Here is a 12911-nt window from a genome sequence, read left to right on the forward strand (position 1 = left end):
CAGTGCTTAGAACTGTGCCTGGTTTACACCCTTAATAATTATTTGTTAAATGAATGAATGAATATTCAAGTTAAGATGACCACACTTTTAATGTAGTTGATAATGTGGGGACAGCAGTAGGATGAGGTGTTGGTTGGTTCCTTCCTAGGACGTCCTATTAAAAAGCATGTTCTTGCCCTGCCGGCGTGGCTCAGTGGTTGAGCTTCCGCCCTATGAACCAGGAGATCACGGTTTGATTCCTGGTCAAGGCACATGCCCGGGTTGCAGATTCAATCCCCAGTGTGGGGCATGCAGGAAGCAGCTGATCAATGATTTTCTCTCATAATTGATGTTTCTATCTCTCTTCCCCTCTCCCTTCCTCTCTGAAATCAATAAAAATATGTATTTTTAAAAATCTTCTTTTCCCTTTCTTCCAGAGTTTATATTCAGAACACCAATCAAATTAAGCAAGCCTGGGGAACTTCGTGAGGAATATGAAAGCCTGAGAAAGGTATAGTATACATGTTATCATGCCATTCATTTTTTAAAAGTAAATTAAAATAATGGCATTAAAGAATGCTTAGTGAGAGTTTTGGTTTGCCTAGGGGTTTTTTAAATTTACAATTCAGAGCCTGTCTTTCTACACATTACATTATACCAGCATAGTTAGATTGTAGCTATAATGGGAGTAGAGTAAATCTTAACTAAGAACCCCCTTCTAAGCTGTCCTTTCAAAGATGAAAGTGTAGCTCATAGCGCCTGTCACATATCTGCTGCAATAACTGGCCGCCAAGAGAGGTATTCTTGGCATTTAAATGTTAGTTAAACGCTAACATTCAAGCTTTAATAATAATAGCTTTTACTATTTCTCCTTATCTTGCAAGGTTCTAATTGCATGTAACTGATATTATCCTTTATTGCTTTTACTCTGTTAAATACTCCAGAATAACTGTAACTTAGGCCAGTAAGAAGGTAATGAAATAATTTCCTAGAGAACCTTTACCCTTGGGAAAGCTTTTACCTGTGTCCACATCATCTTATTTGGAATGTTTTCAAGCTAATTGTCTGGAAATCACTTAGAGAATTAAGACTTTAAAAAGGCTAGTAATAAGAAGTATGTTACAAAATCTGTATCATCCTTCCCCAGCCCTCTTCCTGTAGCACCGTCTCTTAACCCACATTCATAAATGATTAGATAATCATTCTACCTGTGGATGTTTAATATTTTATAAAGATGAGTAATCCACTTAATCTGACTCAGACATTTTCAAAAGCAGAGGCGAGGCAGTAACATTATTTGTAGAATTTTATATTAAATAAAAAAATCAGTATTAACAAGGCCATGCTAAAGAGATAATAGAAAACTGTTCTTAATTACTATACATTCTTTGACCCTTTTAAAAATGAGGATGTCATATGCTGAGTTGAGCTGTCATTCTCCTTTAATACTGGTATTGTGAGTTTTTTATTTGTATTCTGTGTTTAAAAAAAAATCACTTACAAAGCTTTTTCTACATGGTAAGAAATTATTCTCAAGGGCCACATCAAAAGAACCACAGATTCCTCTTAAATAAAATTCTAGAATATGCAGATAATTAGCTCTAATGTTCCTTTTCAAAAAACATGGCCCTGGCATTGACTCAGTGGTTAGAGGGTTGGCCCTCTGACCAAAGGGTCTGGGCTTGATTCCTGGTCAAGGGCATGTACCTGGGTTTCAGGGATCATGGAGAATATGGTTTAAAGCTATTAGCTTGAAGATAAAGAGAAAACAAGGAGTTGGAGATAGAAAAGGGAGTTAAAGCAAAAGGCATGGTAAGAGTAGAGGTTTTTATAAGCCTTGAGAGAAGAAACCTTGAGTTACTTGTGTTCCTCTTAAGAGGGAGGTGCAGGAAGATGGTTTTAAAAGGACTGATGGCGTAATGCTGAAGGAGGCTAGGACATTCTCATCATGTAAAGTGAATTGTGTTTGAAAAACACGTGTTATTTGGTTAAATAAAAGTTAACTATAGGTCCTTCTCTGTGGGATCTATGCCCAAATACCCAAGTTATCCTGCATTCTTTGTACAACCTGGAAAATGAAAATTCAAGTCATAAAATCAAAAGTTACTACTGGCACATCCATACAATGGAATACTATTCAGCAATAAAAAGGAATGAATCAGTGGTACATGCTACCACATGGATGAACCCCAAAAAGAGGCTAAGTGAAAGAAGCCAGATACAAGAGGCCATCTACACTAATAAAAGAGAAAAATGGTAATTGGCGTACGACCGCTACCCTTCCGATTGGCTAATCAGCGTATCCTTATGCAAATTAACTGTCAGCCAAGATGGCGGCCGGCAGCCAGGCAGCTGGAAGCGAACATGAGGCTTGCTTGCTGCAGTGACTGCAGACTCCAACTTTCCCCGCCTGACTTGCCGGACTCTGAGCTGGCAGTTTGAAACATTCTAACAAATATAGCCGGCTGGGATCTCAGAGCTGAAGTTATACATTGTTTCGATTATAGAACCGCAAACAAACCAGCAGCGGAAGCCTCAGAGCTAGAGCCAGAGCTAAAGCTGGCCCAGAAGAAAAAAAGAAAAGAAAAAAAGGAGTGGTTGGGAGCTTCCCGCCAGCCTGAAAGCAGTCAAAACTGCCAGCCTGAAAGCAGCCCTCAGCCCCTCACCCAGACTGGCCAGGCACCCCAGTGGGGACCCCCACCCTGAAGGGTGTGTGACCAGCTGCAAACAGCCATCATCCCCTCATCCAGGCTGGCCAGGCACCCCAGTGGGGACCCCCACCCTGATCCAGGACACCCTTCAGGGCAAACCAGCCAGCCCCCAGGCCTCTATCCTATATAGTAAAAGGGTAATATGCCTCCCAGCACCGGGATCAGCGGAGCCGCGAGGCCTCCTGGCACCAGATCAGCATGACAGGGGGCAGCGCCCAAACCCCCTGATCGCCCTGCGGCTCTGTGTGTGACAGGGTATGGCGTCCCAACCCCCTGATCGGCCCTGCTCTGTGTGTGACAGGGGGTGGTGCCCCAATCCCCCCGCCCCACGGGTCCTGCTCTGTGTGTGACGGGGTAGAGCCATAACCTCCCCATCGGCCCTGCCCTGAGTGTGACAGTGGTGGCGCCCCAACCCCCTGATTGGCCCTGCTCTGTGGGTGACAGGGGGCGGTGCCCTAACTCCCCTATCGGCCCTACTCTGTGCGTGACAGGGGGGAGCTCCCCAACCCCCTGATGGGCCCTGCTCTGTGCGTGACAGGGGGGAGCTCCCCAACCCCCTGATGGGCCCTGCTCTGTGCGTGATGGGGGGGGGGGGGCAGTGCCCCAACCCCCTGATTGGCCCTGCTCTGTGAGTGACAGGGGGCAGTGCCCCAACCCCCTGATGGGCCCTGCTCTGTGAGTGACAGGGGGCAGCGCCCCAACCCCCTGATTGGCCCTGCTCTGTGCATCACAGGGGGTGGCGCCGCAACCTCCCCATTGACCCTGCCTTGAGTGTGACAGGGGGCGGTGCCCCAACCCCCCAATCAGCCCTACCCTGAGCGTGACTGAGGGTGGCATCGCAACCTCCCAATCCGCCCTGCTCTGTGCATGACAGGGGGCGGCGCCCCAACTCCCCAATCAGCCCTGCTCTGAGCCCGACCAGGGGCTGCACCTAGGGATTGGGCCTGCCCTCTGCCACCCGGGAGCAGGCCTAAGCCAGCAGGTCGTTATCTCCTGAGGGGTCCCAGACTGCGAGAGGGCACAGGCCGGGCTGAGGGACCCCCTCTTCCCCCCCGAGTGCACAAATTTTTGTGCACCGGGCCTCTAGTGTATTATATAATTCCATTATAGAAAATGTTCAGAATAGACAAATGTATAGAGAAAAACAGATTAATGGTTGATTGGAGTAGGGATAGGAATGGGAATTAACAATAAATGGGTGTGATTTTATTTTAGTAGTGAACATTTCTAAAGCTGATTTATGGTGTGTTCCCCAACTTGAGAAATTTACTGAAAATCATTAAATTATACACTTGAAATGGATAAGTTATAAAATATGTAAAATATGCCTCAATAAAGTTGTAAAAAAATTTAAAAGGCACTAGACATTTTATGGAGAACTTGATAGAGAAAAAGATGCCTCAGAGTGCATATTTTCTGAAACAAAAGAAATATATAGTTATCTAGGTAAATCTCTAGGGGAGGAATGTCTTTAAAAACTGGTCCTGAGCAAGGGATGGTAAGTGGAAATGAACTCTATAGGACTCCCCATTACTAACTTGATGTTTAACATATTATTAATACATTTTTTATTTAGTATACTTTATTATTTTGTGTAAGGGGCAGTAAAATCCTTTATACGGGCTATAAAAAGTTAACAAGAAATTTTATTCCCCTAATTCTGGTTCTTTTAAAAGATGTTTCCTTAATAATCATAGCTTATTCAACCCATGGGATAGTGTTATGCCTACTGAGGTTACTATGGATTTATAAATTTTATGATTCTATAAATAAGTTTATATTTCTAAGTATGTTTAAAATTTTCTTCCTGCCATATGTCAAAATTGTCTTTTTTTTAAAATTAAAAAATAATGCAGGAATATGCAGAGCGAAAGGTGAATGTTTCTCTTTTCCTTATTTTCAGTCTCTTCCTAGGCCGTTACACACACACACACACACACACACACACACACACACACAAACGCATGTACACACTTTAATCTTTTTCAGTATAAATGAAATCATGGTGTGTATTCATTTATTCACCGTGTCCCTACTGTATGCCAGGTATTGGGTATACAGTGGTGAATATGATAACCTGAGGTCTGAGGTGCTTGCCCTTAGTGAGATTCCATTCTCGTGGGGAAGATAGACAGTAAATAAAAACACACACACACACATACATACACACACACACTACACACACACACACACACACACACACGTACGCAAAGCAGGATAAGAAAAGTTAAGGGGAGTGGAAAAGACTTTTATTTTTGAATTTTTTTTTGTGTGTGGACATAGCTAGTCAGTAGAAGGGACTATTTTAGATAAGAGTGATCAGGCGAGGTCTTTCAGAGAAGGCACCATTTAAGTTGAAGCCTGAAAGAAGAGAGGGAGCATACCAAGTTAAGGTATGAGGAAAGTGCATTCCAGGCAAAGGGAGCAGCGAATGCAAAGGCCCTGAGACAGAAACAAGTTTGGCTTGTTTGAGGAACAGTGTGGCCAGAGCTGAATGGAAGGATGGTGTGGGGATTTGGAAGGAGATGAGCTGGGAGAGATAGAAGAGCCAGATCAAAGAAGGCCTAGTTTACCTGGTAAGGAACCTAAATTTATTTAAAATGTGATGGAAAGATAGTAAAGTAATCTGGTTTATACTTTTAAAAGTTTCCTGGTTGCTTTGTGGGGAATAAGCTGCAATGGGCCTAAGAAGTTAGGAATTGTATTTACTGTGAATACTAGAGTCCACAAAATAATGATTCAAGCAAACTAGAAGTTTTATTTTTATTAAGTAACAAAAAACTGTAGTTAGGCAGTCCAGGACTGATATGGCAGCTCCATGACATCAGGGATTCAAGTTCCTTTTGTCTTTCTATTTCAACATCTTCAAGTGTACCTATCTCATTGTGGTGTAAAGTGGCAGATCCTTCTCTAGAATCACATCTATACAGAAGGCAGATGCCAGCTGACTTGGATCCTTTTAAAGAGCCTTCTCCAAAGCTCCACCAGAGACTTCGCTTTTATTTTATACTTAGAGGCCTGGTGCATGAAATTCGTGCACTTGTGGGGGGGGCCCTCAGCCCAGCCTGTGCCCTCTCACAGTCCAGAAGCCCTTAGCACCACCATGGAGGTGGGAGAAGCTCCCGCCACCGCTGCTGCGCTCGCCAGCAGTGAGCCTGGCTTCTGGCTGAGCAGCGTTCCCCTGTGGGAGCACACTGATCACCAGGGGGCAGCTCCTGCGTTGAGTGTCTGCACCCTGGTGGTCGGTGCACATCATAGTGACCGGTCGTTCCGCCGTTTGGTCAATTTGCATATTAGCCTTTTATCATATAGGATTCTAGTGCCGCAGGCTTCCTGTAGTTGCCAGGGGGCTCGGAAGCATAGAGTGTTTACCTGGGTGTGTTAGCTTCCTAAGTGGAATCAAGGTTCTCTTATTGAGGAAGGAGAGAATGGATATTGGGTAGGCATCTAGCAGCTCTTCCTCATGGATCAAGAATGGAGATAAAACCAGTTAGGACACATTTGGAATAAGGAATATGTTGAGTTAATCAAGGTTAGGGTTCTGCCAGAAGTATGTTGGAGGGAGAGATGTAGTGTACTTTAAGGTGTATACAAGGAAGTTGTTATAGTTTTTGGACCATGGTTATTTAAGGAGGGAATTGAGATACAGGATGGACAGTGAAAGAGCCGTATGATCCATGGACTGAAAGTTTTAATGGTGGTAAAGAATTGTAAAACTAAGGCTATTAGCATACAAGTAAAGCTGGAAAGCTAGGAAGTGATGGTCTAAATGTGGGAGGCTTAAAAGTGAGACTGGGAAGAGATTTAGTTATTGGACATGACAAGGTTTAGGTTATGAGCATGGAGTATGTAACTGAAGTAGGAGGGAAGAAAAGATTTATTTAGGAGGTGAAGGAACTGAGAGAGTATTCTGATATTGAAATCTTCAGGAATGATCATTGAAGTAGTTGGAGAGAAACTTAGATGATAAGTTTTTCTGTGAATTAGGGGACAGAGAGGTAGGCGACTACCATAAAGAGGGGTCTTGGGTGTGTCAGTCTGATGGTAAATACTTGAAAGAAGCTTGGATTTTTGATGAATAATATGATCCATTGCTTTTTTCACCAACAATATGATTTTTATTTTGCTGGGGAGGACTTTTATATAGATACTTTTTCATCCTGAATATTTCATAGTCTAGAAGATAAGGCATAATTCACTTATCATTCCATTATTATTGGTCATTTAAATTGTTTCTTATTTCCCCCAATTTAAAAGTTATTGAACTGCACTGAACACACGTGAACATATATGAGCAAATACTTCTGTTAGGTTTGATTGCTAGAAGTGAAAGTGCAGATTTGAAGGGTCTATATACACTTTGTATTTTGGTGGATATCAACAAATTACCCTTTAAAAAGACTTTTTCAGCTTACTCTCTCACCAATAATAAATGAGAGCCTCCCTTTTTTTTCAAATCCGTGCTCTAAACTGTTATCATTCCTTTTAATATTTTGCTTTCTGCTGGATAAAATATCTCATTGCTTTAATTTACATTTTTCTGATTACTAGAGAGTAGGAGCATCTTATGCTTACCAGCCATTTATATGTTATTTGTGAATTGCTTGTTTATAATCTTTACTGAAAACCATTTCCATCTTTTGGGTATTTGCAATTTTGACTGCCAATAACATGATTTTTTTGTTGCTTTTCTGTGCTTTTATAGATGTAGTGTATTAAAAAGAAGTTTTATGACATCTTATGGCATTTTAAGTGGAGGGAGATTATTAGCATGTGCCCAGTCCTCCATCTTGCTATTGTTTGAGGAATTATTCATTCTTGAAAAAAATACATGTGTATATATATATATATATATATGTATACACACACATATTCTTGTTATATTGTTGACTGCAGTCAATATGTTGAAATGAAAATATAATTTGCAGTGAGAAATTATTTTAATATTGATTTCATTTTATGTTTCCATTCTCTATGAGATTGTTAGGCATTTTTATCTTTTGAAATAATTGACTCCATCTCTTTAAATTCTATTTATTTGTTGTATTAAGCTTCTTATTTATACCATTAGTAATTCTGTTTATGCAGTATGTTAGGTGCTCAACTTTGACCACGTGGTTAAATAATTGTTGCTTTATGTTAGAGTTGGGAAACATGTGATCCAGCATGCTCTAGTTTGTCTTTGACTCATTGGACTCTGGAAGGTTGAAGGTAGGGGAAAAACAGCGTTTGCTTAGAGCGCTTATCTCCCTGGGTTCTGTAGTGGGAAAGATGAACTGCTTTCGATAATTCTGTGGATCACATGAGTGGTTTAGGCTTTCTCTGAATTGGTTTACTGACCTATCCATTTTCTTTTTCTCCTCCCCGCTGGTTCTTTTTTGAGGAGTATTTTCTCCCCATTGCTGGCTAAATTATTCAAGTAGTAAGCATGCAGTTCTTAGTCCTTAGCCAGAGTGCAGAGTAATCAGATATGGTCAATGAGTTACTGAAGTGAATAATGTCTCTATAATGCAGACATTGACTTTTGTGAAGGAATTTGTTTAAAGGTAAGTAAACTTTTAGGACCTAATTATCTTTGAACTTATGTATCTTTAACGTCTCTTGTGTTATCTTTCTGCCATGAACTGTAAAATATGATGTACTTTATTAAAACTTGAACATTTCACTTAAATCTATATGGCTATGTAATGAATCATTAGCTGAATGTTGAACTGGCCTTACCCCTGACCCCTCCATTTAAAAATAATTTACTTATTTTAAAAGAAGCTAATATTTACCTGGTAAATTTAAAATATGTTTTGTCACATTGCAGAAGTAGCAGGTTATTTGCTTGTTTAAAAATATTTTTTCCTATTAGATTGTGAAATCTTTCAAGTTGGATCTGTTTGTTTAGTCTCTTTAACTCTCCACTAACTCTCCACTGCACCTAATATAATGTTTTGCACATAGGTAGTCATCAAATGCTGATTGAATTTAATTGTTGATTAAATAGTTTCAGAGCCACTTCTTTTAAGAGAATAAACTTGTGTAAGGATGTATAGCTGGCTCATGATAGAACTAATGGTATTTTAAGATTTCTAGAGTTCTTTTTGCTACATTTTTTTCTTCCTCTGAAATGTTATGTAATGTTTGAGGAAATGCTTACTTATGGCATGTGCTGAAATTGTCTCTCTCCGGAACCAGAAAACAGATACTGAATCTTCTACATCTTTAAGAGCAGGTAAGTTGTGTAGTACCAGGAAGGGAAAACGCAAAAGAATAAGTTTTAATTTTGACTGCAGGAGGAAAGAACAGTTGTTTTGTAGGATGCTCAAAATCTAAAAATGTTAAACATGGTTGTTTTTTTCCTTTTGCTACTTACAACTACCCAGATGAGGAAAAACAATTTTATCAAGTAATGTGCTTTTTAAAGAAAATAACACATTTGGGAAATTAAAAGCATGATTAAATTTAATTAGAATAGTAGGTTATTTAGGCTATTTCTGCAATGTGCTGTCTTTCCTTATCTCTTTTATTTATGAGAGGAGAGGATCAGTAGTTATACGATTACTGTATTAGTATAATAGTTTTTATGGCTTAGAGAACAGTTTCAAATCATTGCAATGCTAGTTGCAAGCCAAACTAGAGAATTTTCTAGAAGCAGTTGCACCTCTTCTATCTCTAGCATAAAATAAAATATCTTGTTAAAACATTTGATTAGGGAGAGTTTTTGTAAATTAAAATAGCTTTATTTTTCCTGTTTATATCAAAGCAGAATTATAAAATTCTGTAAAAAAATAAAGTTAAAATCATTTTTAAAAAATTGACATTTTAACTATTTTAAGTGTAAAATTCAGTAGCCTTAAGTACATTCACAGTGTTATGCAACCATCACTGCTATCTTTTTCCAAAAGTTTTTGATCACTCCAAACAGGAACTCTGTACCCTTGAATCAATATCTTCCCACTCCGCTTCCCCCCCAGCCCCTGATAACCTCTAACCTATTTTTTTATTTCTATAAATTTGTCTATTCTAAATATATAAGTGAAATCATACAACATTTGTCCTTTTGTGTCTGGCTTATTTCACTTGGCATACTATTTCCAAGATTCATCCATACGGTAGCATATTTTAGTAATTCATTCTTTTTTATGGGGCTGAATAATACTCCATACAATTTTGTTTATCCATTCATCTCTTGATGGACACTTAGGTTGTTTTCACTTTTTGGCTATTGTGAATAATGCTACAATGAGCATTGGCATGCAACTGTCTGTCTGAGTCCCTGCTTTCAATTATTTTAGTGTGTATCGAAGAGTGGAATTGCTGGGTTATACAATAATTGTGTTTACTTTTTTGAGAAGTCGTCAAACTGTTTTCTACAGCAGCTGCACCTACCAGCAATGTATGAGGTTCCAGTTTTTCCACATTCTTGCTGGGCACTTGTTATTTTTAAAAATATATATATTTTATTGATTTTTTACAGAGAAGAAGGGAGAGGGACAGAGAGTTAGAAACATCGATGGGAGAGATCGATCAGCTGCCTCCTGCACACCCCCCACTGGGGATGTGCCCGCAATCAAGGTACATGCCCTTGACCGGAATCGAACCTGGGACCCTTGAGTCCGCAGGCCAACGCTCTATCCACTGAGCCAAACCGGTTCGGCTTTCTTTTTTTTTTTAAATAGTCATCTAGTGGGTATCTCATTATGGTTTTGGTTTGTATTTCCCTAATGAACAGTGATGGTGAGCATCTTTTATGTGCTATTGAGCATTTGTATTTCTTCTTTGGAAATGTGTCTATTCAAGTCCTTTGCTCAGTTTTGAATTGGGTTGTCTTTATGGTGAATTGTTAAGAGTTCTTTATGTAGTATGCATATTAAGTCTTTATCAGATGTATATATGATTTGCAGATATTTTATTATATTCTGTGGGTCGTCTTTTCATTTTTTGTTAAGGCTCTGTGCACAAAAGTTTTTAGTTTTTATGCAGTCCAATTTATCTCTCTTTTGTATTGTGATGTTGCTTATGCTTTTCTATTTGGCTTTTTCACTCAGCCATAATTATTTTGAAATTCATTCACTTGCTGCATGTATCAATGGCTTAGTCTTTTTTATTGATGAGTAGTATTTCACTGTATGGTTTTGTCAGTTTGTTTCTCTGTTTGCCTGTTGATAGGCATTTGGGTTGTTTTCAGTTCTTGACTATTATAAATAAAGCTTCCTATGAACATTCCTGTACAAGTCCTTGTATAGATATGTAATTTGTTTTCTCTTAGGTAAATACTTAGGTGTAAAATCATTAAATTATATGTTAGGTGTAAGTTTCTTTTTTTAAAGAAACTGCCAAACTTTTCCAAAATGATTTTACCATTTTAATTCCTACTCGTAGTGTATGAAAGTTCTGGTTTCTCTCATTGCCAATATTTGTTATGGCCAGTCTTTTTAATTGTAGCAATTCTAATTGGTGTGTAGTGGTATCTCATTCTGGTTTAACTTTACATTTTCCTAATGTCTAATGATGTTGAACATCTTTCATGTGTTTGCCTTCTGCATATTTTCTTTGGTTTAATGTTCGTTCATACTTTTTGCCCTTTTTTCAAAAAGTGGATTGTGTATTTTGAGAGATCTTTATATAATCTGGATACAAGTCTTTTATAAGGGATATGCTTTGCAAATATTTTTCTCCCAGTGTCAGTCTTTTCATTCTCTTGTAGTCTTTTGAAGAGCAGAAGTTTTTAACTTTCAGAATTAGAGTGCATAAGTTTATAAATTTTTTTCTAAGAATGCTTTGCCCAGCTCAAAACCACAAAGATTTTCTCCTATGTTTTCCTTTAGAAGTTTCAGAGTTTGAGGCTTTATGTTTAGGTCCATAATTGATTTTAACTTAATTCTAATATCTGGCCTGGGGAATAGATCCAAGTTCCTTTTTGTGCATATGGATGTCTTAGTTGTTCTAGCACCATTTGTTGAAAAGACTCCTTTCTCGGTTGGATTTTCTTTTCACCTTTGTTAAAAACCAGTCATCCATATATTTGTGCGTTTAAGCTCTATATTCTTTTTTTTTTAAAATATATTTTATTGGTTTTTTACAGAGAGGAAGGGAGAGAGATAGAGAGTTAGAAACATCGATGAGAGAGAAACATCGATAAGCTGCCTCCCGCACATCTCCCACTGGGGATGTGCCCGCAACCCAGGTACATGCCCTTGACCGGAATCGAACCTGGGACCTTTCAGTCCACAGGCCGACGCTCTATCCACTGAGCCAAACCAGTTTTCGCTAAGCTCTATATTCTATTTGTACCATTGATCTGTTTGTTTTTACACCAATACTATGCTGTTTTGACTATTGTAGCTTTCTAATAAGTCTTGAAATCTGGTAGTGTTAATCCTCTTTGTTCTTCTTTTTCAAAGTTATTTTGCTTATTCTTGGTTCTCTGTATATCCATCTGAACTTTAGTATTGACTTGTCAATTTGTACAAAAATGTCTGCTGGGGTTTTGATTGTAGATACATTGAATCAACAGATCAATTTGGGGAGAATTGACATCTCAATAATATTGAATCTTCAGACCCACCAACATGATGTATATATCCTCTTATTTATTTAGGGCTCCTTTAATTTCAATTATGTTTTGTGGTTTTCAGTTTCCATATCTTCTGTCAGATTTATCTTAAGTGTTTCATATTTTCAATGTTACTATAAATGGCATTTAAAATTTTTAATTGTTCATGTAAGTATATAAATACAGTTGATTTTTATATTTTATCCTACTGCCTTGCTAAACTCATTTAGTGGTTCTAGTAGCCTTTTGTAGGTTCTAGTAGATTTTCTACATGGATTATGTTGTCTGTGAATTGCGACTGTGTTTTTGGAGGACTTTACTACCAGATTTCAAGACACATATAATGCTAGTCATTGAGACAGTATGATATTGGCATAAGGAAAAGACATATAGATCAGCAGAACAGAATATAGTTCTGTCACAATGCATTGCTGGTGACAGTAAACATGCATAACTCATTTTATTGCACTACGCTTTATTGTGCTTCACAGATATTGCATTTTTTTTAATTGAAGGCAAGACTCTCCACCAGCAAAAACATTACAACTTGCTTTATTGTGATACTCACTTTATTGTGGTGGTCTGGAACCAAACCTGCAGTATCTCTGAGGTATGCCAGTAAAGTGGTATAACCACCATGGGAAACATTTTGGCAGTTGCTTTATAAATTTAAACAT

At 38.6% G+C, this 12911-nt stretch overlaps 1 protein-coding gene across 1 annotated transcript in view; it reads left to right on the forward strand.

Annotated features, from left to right (window-relative positions):
- RNF169 (ring finger protein 169) overlaps positions 1–12911 on the forward strand; it is a 59083-nt gene that overhangs the window by 17797 nt on the left and 28375 nt on the right. The window contains exon 2 of the mRNA XM_070425621.1: positions 417–490. Coding sequence (XP_070281722.1) covers positions 417–490 — 74 coding nt within the window. The remainder of the gene's footprint in view (positions 1–416; positions 491–12911) is intronic.

The sequence above is a fragment of the Myotis yumanensis genome, unplaced genomic scaffold, assembly GCF_028538775.1.
Source record: "Myotis yumanensis isolate MYYU_CA2020_CCGP unplaced genomic scaffold, mMyoYum1.0.hap1 SCAF_10, whole genome shotgun sequence".
Lineage (NCBI taxonomy): Eukaryota > Metazoa > Chordata > Mammalia > Chiroptera > Vespertilionidae > Myotis > Myotis yumanensis.